General features: G+C 40.0%; 1 protein-coding gene across 1 annotated transcript in view; it reads left to right on the top strand.

Moving 5' to 3' along the window:
• Nucleotides 1-22592, top strand: part of PTPN14 (protein tyrosine phosphatase, non-receptor type 14) — a 138029-nt gene that overhangs the window by 1756 nt on the left and 113681 nt on the right. The window contains exon 2 of the mRNA XM_011996159.1: nucleotides 11205-11374. Coding sequence (XP_011851549.1) covers nucleotides 11205-11374 — 170 coding nt within the window. The remainder of the gene's footprint in view (nucleotides 1-11204; nucleotides 11375-22592) is intronic.

Raw genomic sequence — 22592 nt, 5'->3', positions numbered from 1 at the left:
TTGTCTAAGTTCTTATAGAAAATTAGTATTTTTACTTTTAAGTACTTTCAGTCACTCAAATTAGAGCAACTAATTATTCCTCACATGCGTTGGGGGACAGTGTAGCATGTGGTTAAGTAGTTACAAGTATAGGCATTGGAATTTGGTCTTGGGTCCAGCTCACTCTTCTGTCATTTATTAGCTGGGTGACAATGGAAAAGTTACCGAATCTTTCGAGGCATAAGTTTCCTACCTATAAAATGGGAATAATAATGCTTACTTCCTAGGGCTGTTGTAAATATTAAAAGAGTTCCTGTATGGAAAATGTATAGTGCTGCGTTTAATAATTTATAATTGTTCAAATTTGAGTCTTAATAAACAACTTAAAAAAAAACCATTTTTTGTTAAAGAAAATATTGAACATCTTGTGCCAGACACTTTTTTAGAACTTGGTGAAATGAAGATAAATAAGGTACAATTTTACCTTCAAGACATGCACACAACAGTAGGGGAGTCCAGCCTTTAAATAAACAGTGAATATTGAATGTGGTCCGAGCTAAAATAGAATGCAAGGGTAGGCCCAAAAGGCGATGGCTGTCCTTAGTGTTGTGCAGTGCGCAGTCCAGCCCACTGAACACTGCAGTCTTGCTGGTGAGAGAGAAAGAGTTGATGGAAGATGAACAACGCCTTCACTCTGAACCAAGACTTGAAGGATATGTTTGAATCCAGCAGGTAGAAAAGAAGGCCATATCGTCTTTAGTGTGGGGAACTGGATTATCAAAGATTCAAGGATGTGAAAGAGCAGCCAACATTTTGGGGGCTGAGAAGGCATTGCTCCAAATCACCAGGTCAAGCTAGAGTTTATAACGAATGGTGTGTGGAGATGTGTGTGGTAATAATGGCTTTCAACAGACCATTGTTTTTCTCAGTGAGAAGGCAAAAGTCAACCCTGGGTCATCCTACAACTACCTTATCACAAAGAATAAAGCAGTGCAGTGCCAAGTGTGTGTATAGTGTGATTGACGTTCCATTGCTGAGGTGGGGTTTGCGTTTAATACCGACTTTATTTTGACATGCCCTAATGGGTGCATCCGCATTCGACCAAATCACTTTCTTTTTGAATTTTGTGCTTTCCTTCCATGACAGACAACATTGAAGTTGTGCCCTTTTGTGAATCAATCCTCTAGATACTCCTGAATTAAAGGATCAGCTAGAGTAATCTGATACTTTTCTTCCTTTGCACAAACACATCTTAAAGAAGAATGCATCCTCCACCCAAAAGCAGAAGTAAGAGGAGGTGAACAAGGGGTCTGATCCTCATACCTTGAATTTGTATTTGGGTCATTTTTCAAATAGAGCCAATGCTGCTTTAGAGGAGAAGGTGACAACCAATCTAAGATATAAGAAAAAGTTTAGTCTTTTTTGGGAGGAGTGTTGGGGCCTAACTCTATTGCGCAAGATGGAGTGCAGTGGCGTGATCATGGCTCATTCAGCCTCCACCTCCTGGCTCAAGTGATCTTCCTACCTTGGTCTCCCAAAGTGCTGGGATTACAGGTGTGAGCCACACACTCAGCCAAAATATATTTAATCTTTTTTTTTTTTTTTTCAATTGAGATAGGGTCTTGCTCTATTGCCCAGACTGGAGTGCAGTGGTACGATCATGACTTACTACAGCTTCAAGCTCATGGGCTCAAGTGATCCTCCCACCTCAGCCTCCCAAGTGGCTGAGACTACAGGCACATGCCACCATGCCCAGCAAATTTTTAATTTTTTTTGTACGGATGGGATCTCACTCTATTGCCCAGGCTGGTCTCAAACTCCTGGGCTCAAACGATCCTCCCAAATTGCTGGGATTATGGATGTGAGACACTGTGCCCAGGTCAATATGTTTAGCCTTTATGAAGACTTAGAAACTAGATTATGGTGGATATTTGGCTTTGCCATTAGAAGTAGTTTAGGTATATCATAAATTTTGTAATAGCTTTATATTAGGAAAGGATGTATAGTAGATTAAAATTTTTTTGATTAATTTTTTTATTTACATTAATTGTTTTGCCACTATATTTTATTAGATAATTTTTAATAGACTTTATTTTTAGTTTTAAGACTTTGATTTCTTAGAGCACTTTTAGATTCACAGTAAAATTGAGAGGAAGGTACAGAGAATTTCCATATACCCCTGGCCCCATGCATGTACATCCTCCTCCACTATCAACATCACTCCCAGAGTGGCACATTTGTTATGATTATTGAACCTACATTGACACATCATTATCACCCAGAGTCCAGAGTTTACATTAGGGCTTATTTTTGGTATTGTACATTCTATAGATTTGGACAAATGTGATATGCTCCTATTTAACATGGCATTCAGAAGGGCCCAAGCCTGGTTCCTATTGTCAGCAAAGAGTCATGTCTGGGAAAGCTGAATGTGATAGGGTCCCTGCTCCCAGAAACCAGATATAGTCTTTGCTCCTAGAGTTTAGAGAACAGGACAAACAAGAAACAAGGCAAAGGGAACGGCTTGTGCTGAGGTACAGAAACAGGAAAGAACATGGAATTTTTAGGGAAAGGCGAAATTCAGTTTGCACTGATGTGTGTGTGTGTGTGTGTGTGTTGGAATTTTCAGGGAAAGGCAGAGTTCAGTTTGCACTGATCTCTGTCTCTGTGTGTGTGTGTTGGAATTTTCTGGAAGAGGCAGAGTTCAGCTTGCACTGATCTGTGTGTGTGGCAGGGGGGAGGGTATTTTCAGGGAAAGGCAGAGTTCAGTTTGTTTGCACTGGTGTGTGTGTTGTGTGTGTGGTGTGTGTGTGTGTGTGTGTGTGTGTGTGAGAGAAAGGGGTCATGAAGGGAAGAGGGTACAGGAGGAAGGGGCAGGACGGAGTCTGTTTTTGCAGGGTTTGCTGTGTCTGCCTAGGGAGTTTTAACTAGATCTATAGGACAGTATTTCTAAAATAAGTTACAAAGGGTAATTACCACCTTTTGATTGTATGTACTCTGCTGAGCAGTTTCCATATATCAGCTCGTGTAGCCCTCATAACGAGTCTGTGATGCATCCCTACCCTTGCTGTTGCTATCTTACAGATGGGGAGGCTACAGCATAGGGTGACCTGCCCACAGTCACTAGGCTGGCAAGTTGTGAGGCCAGTTCAAACCCTGGCAGGCTGACACCACTGTTCCAGTTCCCGGGGATGTGTAGTGGGGGAACAGGGAGCATGGTAAAATGCTTTGGGAAACACTCTCTCCTCAATTCTATAGTAAAAGAAAGAAAATGGTGGTCCAATAAGTGTTTCACGGTTGTCTTAGCCTTCCAGAAAATGCTCTTTTGAACTATGTGGGGAATAAAACACTGCTGTGAAGTATAAGTTATCAGAGGACTCCAAGGAGGAGCATGACATGGTTACCTTGCATGTTAGGTAAAGAACTCAGTAGTAGGAAAGAGTGGGGATCGGCCAGACACAGTGGCTCACTCCTGTAATCCCAGCACTTTGGGAGGCGGAGGCAGGTGGATCACAAGGTCAGGAGATCGAGACCATCCTGGCCAACATAGTGAAACCCTGTCCCTCCTAAAATACAAAACTTAGCTGGGCGTGGTGGCACATGCCCGTAATCCCAGCTACTCGGGAGGCTGAGGCAGGAGAATCGCTTGAACCAAGGAGTTGGAGGTTGCAGTGAACCAAGATTGCGCCACTGCACTCTAGCCCGGTGACAGAGTGAGACACTGTCTCAACAAAAAAAGGAAAGAAAGAAAAGAGTGGGGATCAGCTGGGTGCGATGGCTCACGCCTGTAATCCCAGCACTTTGGGAGACTGAGGTGGGCGGATTGCCCGAGGTGAGGAGTTCGAGACCAGCCTGGCCAACGTAGTGAAACCCCATCTCTACTAAAAATACAAAAATTACCCAGGCATGGTGGCATGCGCCTGTAATCCCAGCCACTCAAGAGGCTGAGGCATGAGAATCACTTGAATCTGGGAGGTGGAAGTTGCTGTGAGGCGAGATTGAGATTGCGCCATTGCACTCCAGCCTGGGTGACAGAGCGAGACTCTGTCTCAAAAGAAAGAAGAAAAGAGTGGGGATCAGAAGGGAGGGACAGGAGGAACAGAGATGCCGGTGAGCACAATTGTAAACCTAGCAAGAGGTCATGAGGTGAACTGGTTAGGAAAAATGTGTTTTCAGTTGTTTTAAAAATGAAGAAAAAATCAGGGTAAGTTGCTGCTTGGGAGCTCTATTAACAAAGACATGCTCAAGATATAGGAAGCTCAGAAAATCAGAATTCTATTAATGTCATTATAATATATCTGGATCAGTGGGTTTAACCCTTTTCTCCAAATCTTTGGTGGAACATGGATGTGTAAATGGAGCTGGGTCTTTTACAGAGGAGATGGGATATCTGGAGCCCTATCTCAGTTTGAAAATAACTAGCTTAGGTTAAGGGAAAAAGAGCTAAAACAATGGTGCCTTATGACTAATTATCACAGTGTAAAAAAGAAGTACATGGAAACACAGCAGAGTTTAGTGACTAGGAATGTCAGCTTGGACCAAACTGCCTGAGTTTGAATCCTGGTTCTACCGTTTACTAGCTATGTAAACTTAGCTACTAAAGTACCCTGTGCCTCAGTTTTCTCATCGGTAAAATGGAAATGGTAATAGTAGCCAGCTCTACAAATTGTTGGGAGGATTCAAAGAGTTAGTTTTTCATAGTTGCCTCAGTATCACAGTTGCCTAGCATAGGGAGCACTCAATATGGCTGCTTTCTTTGCGAGTCACCACACAAGCCATCCAGCCTCTGCCATGACACTTTCAGAGACTGGGCTGTCACCCTTTTGTAAGTCTGCTTGTTCCATTGTTAGATGACTTTGATTATTAGAAACTGGGGCCAGGCGTGGTAGCTCACAACTATAGTCCTGATACTGGGTGGCCAAGATGGAGGGTCACATGAGCTCAGGGGTTCAAGACCAGCCTGAGCAACATAGTGAGATCCATCTCTACAAAAAAATAAAAAATTAGCCGGGCATGGTGATGCATGCCTGTAGTCCCAGCTACTTGGGAGTCTGAGGCAGGAGGATCCCTTGAGCCCAGGAGAACGAGGCTGCAATGAGCTATTAACATACCACTGCACTCCAGTCTGGGTGACAGAGCGAATCTCAATCTCTCTCGATATAGATATAGATAGATGTAGATATAGATACAGATAGATATATATGAAACTGTGATCTTATGTTGAATTAAAATAGCAAAGTCTTTCAGTTCCTCAAATAGCTAGGATTAATTTAAGGTTGTGCTGTCCAATATGGTAGCCACATGTGGTTATGGAACACGTGAAATGTGGCTATTTTGAACTGAAATGCGTGGTAAGTGTGAAAACACATCAGAGTTTGAAGACATAGTATGAGAAAACTAAAATACTCATTAATTATATTTATGTACAGGTTGCAATGATATTTTGACATGTTTTAAATAATATTTATTAAAAGTAAGTTCACTTTTTGGTACTTTTAAAATGTGGCTTCTAGAAGATTTAAAATTAAATATGTAGCTCACATTTTATTTCTGCTAAACAGTGCTATTCTGAGAAAGGCAAAGGGGGCATTTAATGGTAATAGTGAGTGTAAACATTCTAATAAAATGTAAAAATATGCTAGACTAACCTTGGCTCTACTTTTAAAAAGTGGAAGAAGGACAAATGATATAACAAAGGCACCTGAGATACCCTTCACTTCACTGGTAAAACCTATTTGCGGTAGGGAACTGCTGTGGGGAAATCCAGCGCTCTGGAGAATGGTGACTTTCTTAACTCTCGGCTCTCTCCTAAGGCTAAGCTTAAGAGCCTTGGTTTTTAAAAGAGCATAAACAAGTTTTGAAAAACCAAACTATAATCATTTCAAAGAGTAAGTCCTTATCCTCTAATTTATCCCTTTTTTCTTTTGCAAATTTATATTTCGATCTTTGCTAAAAGCAGTTTTACGCAAAGCTATCACTACAGTAGAAATTTTCCACATTTTGCTATTTTCATAATGACTAGAGATTATAAAGATTAAGAAATTTAACTTGCATTTCCTATTATCACATAAAAGTTAACTTACATGAAGAAGATTTCTGTGGTTTGATTTCATGCTAATCTTTTGGCAGTTAATTTATGTGGGATTTGGGGGGTACTCAATTAAATGGAACACATCATGCCCTGGCAGATAATAGTGGAATTCTGCTGTATTTTATAGCTTGTTTAATCACATCAGTATATATGTGTATTTGCAAAGGATTAAACTAATCAATACTGATTAAGAATCAACTGAAGAGTAGACTGCTGGGGGAGATTTCTCATGTTTAAGTTTTGTATTGCTTTTTGTCCTTGTAAAAATGACAGTGTGAAACGTTATTAGCTTAATGTCAGCCCTAGAATGTAATGGCACTGGCATCTCCATTTTCTAGGTATAGAGATTGTACGTGAACTATTCGCCAGTCTTAACTTGTATGTCTTCATCTTTTTGTGTATTTTAGGTGAGTTGTGCAGTCTCAGAAGAGTGGTTTTTCTTGGCTATGGGACTCTCTTCTTGGGTCTGTGTTATTCTGCAGTTTCTTTTCCTATACTTTTACAAAGAGATTGGCTAGGAAAATGAAGAGGGTGCAGTTGTTAATTATAGATGTGTCAGTTATAGAAATCTCAGACCTACCCAGAGTAGAGGTTGATTAAGCACAAGTTCTTTTCTACCGTTATCCAGCTGATGTACGGTGGCTTATTTTCCAAAGCCATTGGAATGTAATTGCATGAAGTTCTATTTCAGAGTCTGCTTATAGTCATCTTTTGAAGTATTTTCCATGCCTCAGTGAAACTGTTCGTGCTTGTATGATATGTAATTCATATATTTTATGTGGAAGTACACCAACTGTTTCTTAATTTACAGCTGAAATACTGGGTAACATAGGCAACCTACTAAAACTTAATGCAAGATACTTTAAACTTTTGCTTCTGGATGAGTAACTCTTCAAAATGCTTGAGATAAGATCATGGCTTTAATCCTTGGTAATTGCCGAGACTGCATCTAAACCTCTTAAAAATAGCATTAAAGTCTGTGCCATTGGTCACAAAACTGGAAAAACAAAACCCTCAAAAAATATTTCCCATTTAATAACGAATGTGGGGGATTATACCATCTCTATACAAATAAATGAACAAGCAAATCAAAAGTATCCCAAAGTATTTTTTAATAGACTTTCTTTCTTTAGAGCAGTTTTAGGTTCACAGCAAGATTGAGCAGAAGGTATAGAGAGTTCCCATATGCCCCCTGTCCCCAAAACTACTTTTAAGGGCCCAGTCTCAGAATCTTTCCATAATACCAAAAGGTGGACATTTTGACACTATAGTATCCACATACCAATCTACCACTGAAGAAACTAGCCGATTTTTTAGTATGTACTTAAATGTATGTTTCCTGTGTTAAAATGCAATTCCCCAAACCAAATAAATGAGGAAGCTGCTCACATAAAAATGACATTTTAGTGCAGCTTTACTTGGTTTCATTGTAGTGCATTTTTTGTAACTGGTTCAGAGATGTGCGGTTCCTGCCCCAGAGGACTGGTTCTTCTGTCTTCTTTTCTCATCATTGCAGTAAACTTATTGCAGAACTCATGGCACCAGAGCTGTGTGTTCTAGTTTTCTTAAGAAAACTAGAGCAATAAAATGGGGATTCATACCTCTCCCAGAGGAGGTATCATGAGGATTAAACGAGCCTGGCTTACTTTTGGTGCCTGAGATATAAACAGAACACATATTTCAGGCATTTACTCAGGTAATATCGTGGGATCCTCTTTGAGTCATGGAGAAGGTGGTTTCTGTTTGCAATCATCCACCATGGTTTCTTCAACCATGTGGCAATGTTTAGCAGCTAAGCTCAGCTTTCAAAATTGAGCTAGAGTTTAAACTGGCAAGTGAACCACGAACCAGCCTGGTGGGGTCTCAGCTGGGCTTGACAGGATTAGTAGTTCCTTGGATAATACACAGGAAGTTGATTGGTGCACATGCTAGTTGAAATGAGAGCCTAGGCTCTGATTCCATTTCCTGTGAGGCACTGTAGATGTGGGAGAATAAACGTGTGCTGTATTGTACTTTTGAGGCAGGGTCTTTCTACTCCAGAGTGGGCAGATAGCTAGAGGAAGAACGGGAGGAGAAGGGTGGGAATGCAAAAAGTTACATTGGGCATAGCTTCAAAAGTTAGGGTGGGGATGGGGATCTCAGAAATGGACTTTTCTTCTTGTTAGAGGACCAAATTTGACAGTTTTAAAGTTAGGATGTTCTGGCTGTGAGTATGTACAAACTCTGTCCTTCAGATTACCTGTCTCCCCCAGTTCTGCCCTGCACTGGACACCCCATTTCTTCAGTAGTTATGTAATTATTTCACTGGATAATTACCTGGTGAGTCACTCTGAAATATTCTGTGTCCTCTGAAAGGTGCTGTACCACAGCAGTGATGAATTTATGCCATGAATTAGGTTTTTCCATTAGAAGTGGTTTACTTTGTTATTTAGAGCTCTGGCTCAAGATTATTGCCTTACTGTCGTTTCTCTTGTACCTCATCATCCTCCTTCTCAACATACCCGTATGTGTGTATGCACAGGAGTATGTGTATGTGCAGCTGCAGTGTGCATTTTGTGTGTGTTGTGTGTGTGCACATACATGTTCGTGTGTGTGTACTCCATGGAATATTCTTTCTCTGAGGGTTTTCTGGGGTAGAGGTCAGGTCTGGTTTAATGATCTGGATGGATAGGAATGAGAAAAGGAAATTTAAAATAGCTTTCGAGGCACAGATAGACACAATAAAAATTTTAACCGTTTTTCAAAATCGATTGTATAACATTTAGGCAGTTACTGTGGCCCTCTATAATTTGAATATTACTAATTTGAATGAAGTGTGGACTATAAAAATATCTCCCAAATGTCACAACTGCTTTTAGTGAAAGATGATAAATCATAGTTAGCCTGTTAAGCAATTGTGAAGCTTGCCCTGTTTCTCCACTCATGCTATAAAAAGGGCTCTTTTCCAGCTTTAATAATTGCTGTATATCATGTTAATTACACATATTACCTAATTTATTGTATGGAGACTCACTCCTAGGCATCCAAAATGCCATGGAATACCCTCATACAGCCCTGTATTCCGTACAGGAATTCAGTATAATGCAGAACTACTTTGGACCCTTTTCAGATAAATGTCTTGAACTGAGTACCCAAATGACTTTACGTTTAGGGTAGCTTAAGCCTGCATCATAGATCTCAGAGGATAGCGTCAGAGTGATGTTCCAGTGTCCCATTACCACCTATCATGAGAGCCTCAAAGTCTTAGTGGAGGTATAGCTTTGTGATTTTTATTTCCTTACATCTTTTAAATATTTACGTTATTCATAGATGTTCCTGCTTCTACCTTTGCCTGCTTTTTCTCATTGACTCCCAGATAACCTCTGTTTCCTAATTCTGTGGTTCACGGAGATGTCAGTAGTGCTGATGAAAAAGATTCATGAGGTTTACCAGCTTTCATTTACTGATGATGATGGCGGTGGCAGTGGTGCGGATGGTGGTAACAGGGGTAGTAGTCCTGCAGCCGCAGCAGCAATGGAAGGTACCACTTGTGAATTAGTTACTTACTGAGTGCCATGCAGGTAATCGACAGGCATTATCTCATTTATACTTCTCAGAGCCTGTGGGTGAAAGTTGTAACCATCATCCCCATTTTACAGAGGAGAAAACTGTGAGAGTCTAGAAGGCATTTCAATGACTTGTGTAAAGTTACTGAGACAGTGCAAAAGGTGGGAGATGGGCTGACTTCGAAGTCTGTTTTCTTTCTGTTCAGCCACATTTCATTTCCTCTATCTTATCACTCAGGTTGGAACAGCTAATGGACTCACTGGAGCTAGGAAATGAATAATAGGGTCAGAATTCATCCAAGTAAGTTTGTCTCAGTTGATGGAAATATAACCTTGGCTCTGGTTGTTGACATTTTGTTGCTCAAGAAATGCATAGATTTCTGATGTGAACTTGTCCTTTGGAACATCGTGGGGGACAGCTGATCAAATCATTACCCCCATCTCAAAGTAAATCCATTTAAAATATCTTTAAAGCATCTGGGTCTGCAGCTTTATGTAGGCAAAGGCACGTCTGGTTTTCTGGTAAAGTCAGAGTCAAAACTTCATGAGAAATTTTGGTGGAGCTGTGGCAGGATTGATCTGTGGTAATGCTGAGGTGGCAGCCAGCTGGAGTGGGAACATCGGCATGAGAATGCCTTTGGAAATTAAACACTGTAATGAAAACATTCTTTTGAAGGCAGGTTTCCAGGTGTGCTGTAAACCATTCTAGGCTATAATTGAAATATAAAAGAATCTTCAAAAGCAGTGATCTATTTTTTGGTGATTGTTGTGCTAATCCTGAAATCCTAGCATGAATTAATATAAAAGATGGGATTGGGTGCATAAAAGTACCTGTTTTAATCATTTAGCATGTTGTTCAAAACCAAACTGGTTTAGGCTTCAAGTCTAAGGGTGAAAATCTCACTTTCATCTAACAAATCCCACCATAATCTGCCAAGAGCAGCCACCAGGGGCTCCTGCGGCAGCTGTGAAGAGGCGATCCTTCCTCTCTCAAAGCTTGATATGGGGAGAGATTTGCTGCAGTTCGTGTATAATAAAGTGGAAGAGGATGATACTTTTTAAAGCACACGAAAAGAGTGAATAAATTCTCGGTTAAAATCTGGTACTGTATGAAAATATTCTACAGTGCAGAAGCTTTCAGTTGGCAGGCGGTTTTGTCTTAGGAACTGAGTAATAAGTTACGTTGCAGCAGGTGCAAGAGCGATGTTGGTCTTTGCCAGTGTGCTCCATGTGAGATCATGAAGCATGCAGAAGGCACACAGAAAAGGCAGTCTTCAGATATCAGGGGAAAAGTCAGCACTGTCCCTTCCCTGCGTGACTCTCCTTTACCTCACATGGGCCCATTGGTATCGACAAGCACAAACAGTAGTAATGAGTAGGGATAATGCATCTGGATACTCCATGTACGTTACAGTAGTGTGTGGTTGTGGTCTTTTTAAATTTGTCCCAAAGTCAGATGTCAAAGCTGGATCTTGTATAGGGGCTGGGGAACCCAAGGTGGGATGCAGCATGCTGGAGTCTCGTTTCGTGTGTGGTCTTGGGATGCTTGTGGTGAGCATGAACTGATGCTGTTTTACCCTTTTATCTAGACACACTACTTTGGCCTTTGGTTTCTCAGCAAGAGCCAGCAAGCACGATGGGTGGAGCTGGAAAAACCTCTGAAGAAACATCTGGACAAATTCGCTAATGAGCCTCTGCTTTTCTTTGGAGTCATGTTTTATGTGCCAAATGTGTCATGGCTTCAGCAAGAGGCCACAAGGTAGGTGCATTTTCCCCCTGTGTGCCATATAAGGGTGTTGACTAACTGTGAAGCTTCCAATGAAGTAGATGAGCTGGTTGATTTAGGGGTGTGTGGGTGTGGGTGCGGGTGTGTGGTGGGGGAGAGGTTAAAATAGTTGGGGGTTGTTTACTCATTGCCTTGCAGCTTTAGAGTTTTGGTTGAATCCATGTAGCTAACTCCAGCTGTTTTCTGTAATGCTGGTAAGGCAGTAGGGATCCTAAGCCAGGCAGAATTTCGTCTCTTAACAGCATGGAAATACTCATTGGAGACTGTGAGTAAAATAGGCATGCAAGAATTTAATAAAAAGGTAATCACCTGGCCAGGCGTGGTGGCTCATGCCTGTAATCTCAACACTTTGGGAAGCTGAGGTGGGAGCACAGCTTGAGGCCAAGAGTTCGAGACCAGCCTGGGCAGCATAGTGAGACCCTGTCTCTACAAAAAGAAAAAAATATAAAAATTAGCTGGGCATGGTGTCTTGTGCTTTTGGTTCCAGCTCCTCAGGACACTGAGGTTGGAAGATCACTTGAGCCCAAAAGTTCAAGGCTGCAGTGAACCGTGATCATGCCACTGTACTCCAGCCTGGGCAACAGAGTGAGACCCTGTCTCACAAAAAAAAAAGAAAAGAAAAAAAAAGAAAAGGAAAAAAAAAAAGAATTCTGTTTTGTCCACCCTTTTCCTAAAAGTATCCCAAAACAAAATGTAGTATGAGACTTCGAATTTGAAGATTGGAAAGGTAACTGAAAGTGGGAGTAATGTTAAGGAGGAAAATGTTGCGAGAGCAAGAGTTTTGATGGTTGTCCCTACTAAATAGGAGGAGACAAGAAGCCAGCAGTAGAGGGGAGAACCAGGTATTGTTCCCACCCAGCTACTCAGTGTCTGCTTTAGCTTGGAGAAATCGCGTGCTGCCTTTGAAATGATGTTTTCCCCTCTCATCTGTAAAGTGAGGGATTTGTGTAAGTGATAAAGCATGTTCAGTGAGTGGAATAAGTGCATTTTTTTGTGTGTTAGTATAGTTGATTTATTGGTAAGAGTTTTCCATTAAAATACCTGGGAAGTCTCCTCATCAAATGGGTATTTCTTGTAGGAAAAGGAATCACATAAACCCTTTGCTTTTTGCCTTTTACCTGGACCTTGTCATTCTGAATGCTTGGGAAGCAATGCGGGGACATGCTTTGAAGAAGGAAGAGTATTCTACCTGATTTTTGTGTATTTTTTAGAATTTAAATTTCTGATATGAGGATGCACTTGAAAATTTTAAGTATATTTTAAGGCAATATCCTGCTTTTTTTTTTTTTTTTTAAATTTGAGACAGAGTCTTGCTCTGTCACCTAGGCTGAAGTGCAGTGGCGTGATCTTGGCTTACTGCAGCCTCCACCTCCCAGGTTCAAGCGATTCTCATGCCTCAGGCTCCCGAGTGACTGGGATTATAGGCGCTTGCCACCACACCTGGCTAATTTTTGTATTTATAGTAGAGATAGGGTTTCACCATGTTGACCAGGGTGGTCTTGAACTCCTGACCTCAAATGATCTGCCCACCTTGGCCTCCCAAAGTGCTGGGATGGCAGGCGTGAGCCATTGCGCCTGGCCTCTGCTTTCTTTCTTTAATTTGGCTTATTTGTTTTTATTTACTTATTTATTTTGAGACAGTGTCTTGCTCTGTCACCCATACTGGAGTGCAGTGGCCCAATCATGGTTCACTGCAGCCACAAACTCCCAGGCCCCCGCAATCTGCCTGCCTCAGCCTCCTGAGTAGCTGGGACTACAGGCATGTGCCACCAAGCCTGGCTCAATTTTTTTCTAATTTCGTAGAGATGAAGTCTCGCTGTATTTCCCAGGCTGGCTTGAACTCCTGGCCTCAGGTGATCCTTCTACCTTGGCCTCCCAAAGTGCTGGGATGACAGGCATGAGCCACCTTGTGTCTTCTTTTTTTCACTTGCTTTCCTTTTTAAAAAGAAAAATCAAAAGCTTTTGTAAATACATGGCGTAATTGCAAACAGAGGCCATGAGTTAGCTTACAGCCTGATCCAAAAAACCTAGTGTTCAGTCTTTCATGTGATAGACATTTAAAGCACTCTGTTTGTTGCATACCATTGTTCCCTGTTTTCAAGTTAATTCACATATCTAAGTTCTTCCTGTACAAGAAATTATTAACTCCTCAAAATGTGATGATTTCCATTGGCTTTTGCATCCTCCTTGAGTACTTTACACGGTGCTAGGAACACAGCATTAAGTTAATAAATACTTGCTGATTCTTGGCTCTTGGCCATTAAGTGCAAGATAATGAGTGATGAGGATGAAACATGGACTGGAAATTAGTGCATATTGAAAAAAGTTCCATCTGTAAGAAAAGTGAAGTATTATTAGTCTTGACAGACCTATCCTGTAAGGCCTATTGGTGAGAAAGAGCAGTTGAAATAGAGGGACTCAGAAATTATGCTTTATGAAGTTAAAAGAGAAAGGTTGTTTAAGCTTAGAAAAATTAAGTCTTACAAGGGCACAGTAGTAGCTGCCTTTAGATATTCACAGACTCTTGTAGGATGGCGAATTCTTTGTCAGCTCTGGAGCACGAAATTAGGGTCTAAGTAAGTGAAGTCCAAGGAGCCAAAGAACTTTGACTGTTTGGCTCAATGTAGAAATACAGTTTCTAATAACTAAGCCATCTAAAAAGGGAACAAGACTTACAAAAGGGTGAGAGCACTGGTCTCGGTGAAAGTTGTTGTGTGGACTAGGTAGCCTATGTGGTATCCTGTAGAGGGAACCACCATATTGGGTAGGATGTTGGAATAGATCAGTGGTTCTCAAAAGACCAGGGCCTGCTATATCATAGTTACCTGGAGCACTTATTATAAATATGATTCTAGAGCCGTACCAGAAGTCTGGTTGTAATATCTAGGGCTGAATATCAAGAGGATGTTATTGTTTAAAATGAATAGTATCCTCCGGTGTTTGTGACACTCACCCAGCCTCAGGAATCAATGAATCAGTTAACCTCTAAAACTCTTTACAGTTTTAGATTTTCCAGGGAAATAAACTTAATGCTGCATTGTTTGACTGTCAATATTTGCATTCATAGACTAAAACAAAAGGTATTTAAATTTCAAAGAGGGACGTAGAGAGTAAAAAGTTTTGGTAGTGGTGGTTATTAAGTGTGGGATTTAGGAAGGACTTTTCTTTTTCCTTTAGAATTTCTTTTTGCTTAGTTAGCCTGGTTTATTTCAGATGAAGGTTAATAAGGAGGAAAAGAAGTGTTTTCCAACACAGGATTTTGAAGCAAACTGTGCTGCTGACATTTGATCAGAAAAACTAACAAAAAATTTTAAACTTTGAAAGATATTTTTAGATTTAAGCACTGGAACTAGATTATATAGATTTCAGGTCTAACCAACTCTTTATGGCAAAGAATGCTGAAAGTTAGGAGTTGGATTAGCATGCAGCATTTTGTCTATGCGTGAGTGTGTGTATATGTTTGCAGCATTACAGAAATTTTTGTTGCCTCCAAGGGGCCCTAAAACTGGAATGTGCCAAGGGGTGTCAGAGTGAGTAACAGATTTCAGTTGGGAATATGGAGGAACATGAGAAAAAAAATGTAAGAAATAAAAGAAAAGTTGTTAGGAAGAAAAGAAAAAAAGGAATTACATCTATTTGGGAAGGTTGAGGGCCACTGACAACAATCAGGTGTGATTCAGCAAGACATGCCATGGGTTGTAGGCTTATGGACTAGAGAATAAAGGAGATCTGGTTTGGACAGAATAATATTTTTAAATGCTTGAGTTTTCTCTATGTAGTGCTGGAGATGGACAGATGAGCTGAACACGAGGTGAAAAATGCTACAGTCCTTAAGAGCCTTTGGGAATCTCAGCCTTCTTGGGAGGTTTTAGCAGCATCTGAGGTCCGAACTGAATATTGAAACTGCCTTCCAGGCAGCTCAGCCAAGGGGAAGCAGTGGTGGTGGGGCAGGATTCCAGAGGAATGTTTCACAGAAGGCCCCAACAGCATTCATTAGGAGCGGGTTAATGACTAACTCTCCAGTCATCCGCTGTTATCCCAGTTACCAGGCATCTCAGGTGGAGATGGGCTTTGGCATCTCTCAGAGCACCTGGGATCTACAGTGTCTGACACAAAACAGTTAGTCTTTGTGATGCCCTGCAGAGTAAGATATTTGCATAGATTAGAAATAGAAATCTGTCTTTCATTTGCGGGCAACCCTTTGGAGGAGGCAACCATTCAGCCATCTGTGCTGAAAAAATAAGCCTTTGTCTGGAGCCAACCAAACTTGTTTTCACCCAACACATGTTTGCAATGATTTGGCTACTTCTGTTTGAGAACAGGTTCTATAACATTAGTCATGACCAGCCATTTCTTCTCTCTGAACAAGGACAAAGAGTCTAGATTAATACTCTGGTTGGTTTTTTCCTCTTTTTTTTTTTTTTTTTTTCCTGTGGATGTGACTCCATATATATATCAAGACACAGAAGAGTCAAAGGAAGATATATTTAAAAGCTGTTTATTTAATTTATTGTGCCAGAGAATCGCACCCCTGGAAATTTTTAGGTCAATAGTATATTCAGAACAACACAACAAAGATTTGAGAATGACATTGATTGCAATTTGTTTAATAAAGTGATTGGCTTTATTAAAATTATCAAGTCCAAATTGGTTTAAATTAGAAAATTAGGAAGCACTGCTTTTTTGACATTAATTTGACATACTGTGTCTCATCTGCTAGATATGACTTTTGAGGGGCAAGTCCCTTCATAAGTGAGGGAAACCTGTCAAGACACTGTGATTGTGTTGGATAAGAAATAGATAACTCAGGCCCTACTTTAAGGTGTTAATTGAATGAGAAAACAAAAGATATTAAAAGGAAAATACACACAGGGGTACAAATAAAAGGAAAAAAGAAGAAATCCCTTGATATTGTTATAGAAGTGTTAAAAGAAAACTAGTGAAAAGAAGGACACACTCTAATAGACAGATGGGGGATGAGTCATGAAACCATAGAATTTAAAGAGATTAAGAACCACTGAGTTTGTTAACCCCACTCCAAACTGTAAGATTTATTACCTTGGGGCTTTGAAAATGTTAGTTTTCCCCTGTTGGTTAAAATGACTCAAGGGATGGGACCACTGTAATTTTTTCCATTTTGCTTTGCTTCTCAGATTCCTTTTTGCCAGCTTTTCTGTCCAGCAAAGGGACTCTTGCTAGCAGTTCATCTTCCCCAGCATGTTCGTTCTCCTGACTCAAAGGAAATATTTTTGTAATGTGTTTTAATGATTTGCATAGCAACAGGCTCGTTATAAACACATGGTTTTCACATTTTTCTGGACACAGAAAGAAAAAAGATGGCTTGTGAGAGATGGATAAATTCTTATTCAAACAGAAGGATACTTAATAATAGCAAGGGGAAGCCAGAAAATTGCTGGCCAAGATCACTGCTTTTAGTTTAGATCTGGGGTTTTTCCAAGTCTTCCTTAAGCAAGGAAGTCCCTCTTTAATTTCTTTAATACTAAGGAGAAAACTTTTAAAAGAAAATGTAATTTTTGAAGAGTGAATTTAGGCTATAAACTTCTAAGTTGCTGAGTACATGCATGGTTTCTAAAATTTTAAATTTTGAGGTTTTTTTTTTTTTTTTTTTAACCAAAACATGTTTGTCTTTGCATTACTCACGTTGAATGTTATGGTTGCACAGTGCACAGGAGCTTCTAATTGTCCTAATGAGGTCAGATAACATTTCCTCCTTTGCCAGGACATCTTAGTAGCTTACCTGTTTGGGTGGAGCTGTCCACGCTATTAATGGTGAGCACTCTACAGAATTGACAGAGTGCAACTACTGCTGTAACCAGCACACTGACTCCATTTGCCAAGGAAGATTTTAGTACACTCTTGTACATCTGGCGGAGACATCAGGTCCATAGGACCTGTTCCAAGTACCCTCTGTCTGGTGGGTGCTCTGTCTGTTTTCAGTGCTTCTCAGCAGCTATGGATATCCCCTACTCTTAGGATCAGTGATCTATTGTACATCTCCCAGCTTCCAAAGTCCTTGGCTACCAGGCTGTATTCTAGTCAGTCAGGTAAAACTGCCTAGCAGTTATCACCAGGAGATTTTAAAATACTTAATCTCTGTATGGGTTTGCATGGAGCATTCTTAAATGTTAAAGATAGTTCCTGTCTGGGAAGAACCAAGTGGACAAGTTGTCTTTCAACCAACTGAGAATAAGTGCCCACAGTTAAAGCTGTGCTGTTTAGGTACCAGAAAGAGGGTAAGTGCATTTCTGTGTGTGAAGTGAATGACAAGGGAGTTAGGTTAATGCATTTTTAAACTCTGATGGGGGTCCCCTTTTTCCAGTTACACATTTGGGCCTATGGCATATTGATGGGAAAGCCAGACTTAGTGAAGCTATATACCTTCATAAGGGTTAAAATGGTGTTTTGGTATGTGCGTGTGTGTCTCTATGTGTGTGCGTGTGTGTGCTTAAACTAGGTTTCAGGAAGTGACCTTACAAGTAGCTTTCTTCACCTTTTCTTTCTTGTAAATACCAATACTTTTCCCCCTTCGACTCCTGCAATCTGCCTTGTGTGCTGTTGTAAACAAGTTAGTGTTCAGCCAGTGTTTAAAGTATCTCTTTTAAAAGCTCTAATTATGGTAGTATTTCCATTTCCTTTTACAACACCCTTTATTTTGTTCCTCCAGTTCTTTTAGTTCTTTTATTACTTTGAAATGTCATTTTAATGGATATTTAAAGTCTACCCGTGGGCTGGGATATAGGGACTCCCTTCAAGTCTTAAGATTCAGCATGAATTCCCTGTGGATAATATAATTTGCTGAGAATTGCAAATTCTCCTCCTGGCCAGCTCTAGCTAGTGAATGGGAAATTGTTCTCTTTATGTTGGTTATTGAGAATGGAATTATTTCTGCCAGATATTTTAGATATTTTAAGATGCAGTTGATATTGGGATCTAATCTCAAACATTCTGTGTGGTTAATGTAATGTACAATGTGATGAGAGAAGATGGCTGTCTGTAATAAACAGTGCAGCCTTGGAGGGAAGAAGAATTACCTTCCCAAAATGAGATAAGTTGATTGTCATTTGCATTGTTTTTTATTTCAACCTTTATTAAGTACCTCTTCTGTGTTAGACACTTTGCTAGTTAGTGGGAATGTAGGGAATGTAATAACGAACAGGTCTCAACTCCCCACCTCCCTCCCACTCCCACCACAGAGCTATATCTCCAAGCAGCTTTTATTTCATTTCCGTGTATTTGATTTACTAGAGATTTATTTGAATTTGTCTTTAAAGTCTACATTGCTGACACTGTTTACTTCCAGGAGAAGGCTATGCCACTGCTTTGGTGAAACCCGGGGCAAATGTCTCCCGGGACCAGAACCAGCTTCATGGGTCTGTGACTTGCACGGTTAGTTGCACAGTACCCCATGCTCAGAAATGCCCTGTAGTTGGTTTAGTGCTCTGCTGTTGCCATCCCAAAATTTTTGGTTTTTGAACACTGGACCCTGCATTTTCACTTTGCACTAGACTCTGCACATTAAGTAACCAGCCCTTCCCAGGACAAGGACAGCCTCCTGTTTCTCATATGCGCTCTGCTTGTTCTGTTGTTATCTTGTGATTTATTCTTAAATATTGGTGGATTTACTGATTTGAATCTACTGTTATGGGTGTGATCAAATAGAAAAAGTAAATTTAATAAACCCTCAGGGGAACAAAAATAAAATTTTCACTGTCTTTGCAAGTAAGAAAATAGAAATGTAGCACTGGTAACCATTTCTGCTCCTGGACCTGACTCACTGGGAAAACCTGGCAGGAATTGGGGAGGTGTGGTTAAGTCAGTTTGATTTCTTTTAGGAAAGCTGATTGGATTAGCTTGTCTTGATCCTCAACTAGGATTTTCTTATGTTTTACTGTGAAGAAGATGACTCTTAAGAAAGTTTATACTTTTCTTAATTAAATCTAGACTATACTGTAGCGCCTACTTCATAGTACAAGTTGTCCAAATACATGAAGTTGCTTCTTGTTTGTTTCTTTGCTCTTAAGAAAAAGATATGGTGTGAAAGATATGCAGTTAGGCTGGGCGCGGTGGCTCACGCCTGTAATCCCAGCACTTTGGGAGACCGATCACCTGAGGTCAGGAGTTCGAGACCAGTCTGACCAATGTGGAGAAACCCCATCTCTACTAAAAATACAAAATTTACAGGTATGCATGGTGGTGCATACCTGTAATCCCAGTTACTAGGGAGGCTGAGGCGGGAGAATTGCTTGAACCCGGGAGCAAGAGGTTGTGGTGAGCCGAGATCACCCCATAGCACTCCAGTCTGGGCAACAAGAGTGAAACTCTGTCTCAAAAAAGAAAGAAAGAAATAAAGAAGGAAAGGAAGGAAAGGAAAGGAAGGAAAAAGGAAAGAAAGAAATGCAGTTCGGTAGTTAGCTGTTGAGGCAACCTACTGCTACTGGAACAATGAAGTAGAGACAAATAAGATGAAGTTAACTTAGCCGTAAACATAATCTAGCTGTTTCTCTGATATTCTTTCCCTTTAGGGAAAACAAGTAGTAAAATAAATCAGTGTTCTTTTGTAATATCACTTGAATTAACTCATTATTTATTGTAGGTACCTATAATGAAGGGGAAACTCAGAATTTCAAAAGGAAATAAATCAGACGCATTATTCATATTTCAAAAGAAGTCTTCATGTAATGTTTGTGTTCTTTAATGCATCTGAGATGTTTGATTGAGATGCTTTATAAAGCAAGATATGCTTATATGTATGTTTTAACCATTAGAAAAACAAAGTTTACCAAAAAAAAATAGGTTGAGCATCCCTAATTCAAAAATTCAAAATCTATAATGCACCAAAATTGAAAACTTTTTGAGCACCAACATGATGCTCAAAGGAAATGCTCATTGAAGCATTTAGGATTTCTGATTTTTGGATGAGAGATGCTCTACTGGGTAAGTATAGCAAATATTTCAAAATCTGAAATCCCAAACACTTCTTGTCCCTAACATTTTGCATAAGGGGTACTCAACCTGTTTAGTATACTTCAAAGAAGTGATAATTTTATTATTATATCTTTAAATCATATGGTTAATGTGTTTATTAGTATTTGGTCTATTTGGAACTTTTCTCAAAAGCAAACAAAAATAACGTGCTTCTGTTGAGGTATTTTGAAAATAAGTTCTTAAGCAGAGATATTGGTTTTTATCCTTTGTGAATTCCTTGATTTTCAAAGATACATTCATTCATTTGTTCATTCATTCATTGATTCCAAATTGTTCTTTATTCGTGTTACATTGCAGGACCGAGAAAGATTAAACAGTTCAGCCCATGAAATCGTAAAGGTTTGTAATAGAGCATGAGTTAAAATAGTCTACTTTTTCTAAAACTTGAGTAGAAGACAATGATGCCATATTGTAGTGTTTACCTTTAACAAAGGTGTGAAAAGAAGGGGAAAAAACACCAGAAGCTATGTGAAGAGGTGTTTTGTCATGTCAAAGCATGCAGGCTGTGCCTTATTAATTTTTAAGAGATACCCCCTTCCCCATAAAGGATTCTCAAGATTGTAGGGGTATCATTATAATGGGTGGGATTGAGAATGGGGTGTTAATTTCAAAAATGGATTTAAAAAAAAATCTTGACGTTGGAAGAGGTGCAAAGAATAGATGTTTTATAATCGTTTGTTTGCTCTACCTTTTTCCTGAATATCAGCATTGGGACATTCAGTTCGAGTGGAGTGGGTGGAGAGAGAGGAGGGAAGTGACAGATGGGCTACATCCACATGTTAAAGAAACTCACAGTGTCTGAGCAGCAGCAGAATCTAGAAAGCACAAGAATCCAAAACCTCAAAACCTCCCCAGCCTGAGGATATTATAGTTCTATGTGGTTCTGTGGAAAAATGTAGTTGCGTTCCATCACCGGATATAATGTAACAGTAGTAGTCATGGTAGCAGCTAACATTTATGTGCAAGATGCTTTGCTAAGTATCTCAGATTATTATCTTTTTCAGTCTTCACTAGAACTCTATAAAGTGGGCACCCTGAAAAAGAACTGTTTGTTTTTTTAAATAAAAGAAGTTTTTCCTCTAACAAGTGGAGTAGATTTAGGTCGTCACATAAATGGAGTCTTTTACATTACTTTGTCAGAGAAATACATCCGTCCATGCCTTTTATCACTGGCTTTATCAGAGTACCAGGGAGTTTAGTTCTATCAAAAAGTCAACAAAGAAAGCCAGAGGGCTGACCTACCAGTAAGATCAGAGATTATAAACTAGTACTGTGAGGGCTGATTCTGGTCTTCAGGTGGGTTTTGTTTCACCAGGATCCTTTTTGAAAGAACTGAATTGGGATGCCTTGCAGAGAGGCATGTGCTGTCTAACTGGCCCTAGTTCTCCACTCCGTAGGGAGTTACAGTCAGCAGCATTTACACATTCATGTGACCTGCCGGCCTTGTAGGTATTTAGGTCCTGACTTCTGATACTTGCACTTTCTGTATAACTTGAAGTGCATCTCAGTACTCGGGTCAGCCTATACCTCTTCATTGACCCAGTTGATTTTATGTCATTCAGTGTCCAGCTGTATTAACACTTTAGCTGCCTATAACAGACTGTAGATGGTTGAGCTGAGTGTGAGAGTATAACTTCCCTAAATGCTCATTTGAAAACTTTATTTCTATTTAAAGATCACTCCGGAGGGCTAGATTTTATGTCCCTGTCAACTTTCTATTGCAGAGCCATGGCTCAAATTATTTAGATTTCCTCTCTTTGTTGCTCACAATATCTGTCTCATCTCTGATTACCCATAAAAGGTTCATGCATAGAAAGGTTCATACATAGAAAGGTTCATGCATAGAAAGAGTACCAAGCGTCTTGTAGGCCAATAAAGACATCATTCAAATCTTAAACAAACACAGCCTGTTTGAGAAAGAGCCCTTTGCCTTATATCAAGACGGACCAGAATGATAGAGTTTTATATCTAAATATGAAACCCCACATATCCATAGATCACAGAGACCAGTTGCTCTGTTTTACAGATGAAGAAACTGAGAAACAGACAGATAAGGGGACTCTGCCCATAGTCACAAAGCTGTTTAGTGACAAGCCTGGCTCTTAAGCTGGTTCTGGAATGGTTTTAGGTGAACCAAGCATGCTGACATGGGAGAGCCCATAGATAGGATTTATTTAAACGTTCA

Source organism: Mandrillus leucophaeus, unplaced genomic scaffold (genome assembly GCF_000951045.1).
Source record: "Mandrillus leucophaeus isolate KB7577 unplaced genomic scaffold, Mleu.le_1.0 Scaffold503, whole genome shotgun sequence".
Classification (NCBI taxonomy): domain Eukaryota; kingdom Metazoa; phylum Chordata; class Mammalia; order Primates; family Cercopithecidae; genus Mandrillus; species Mandrillus leucophaeus.
The sequence above is the reverse complement of the archived record's forward strand: the minus strand, read 5'-3'. Positions and strand labels throughout refer to the sequence as shown.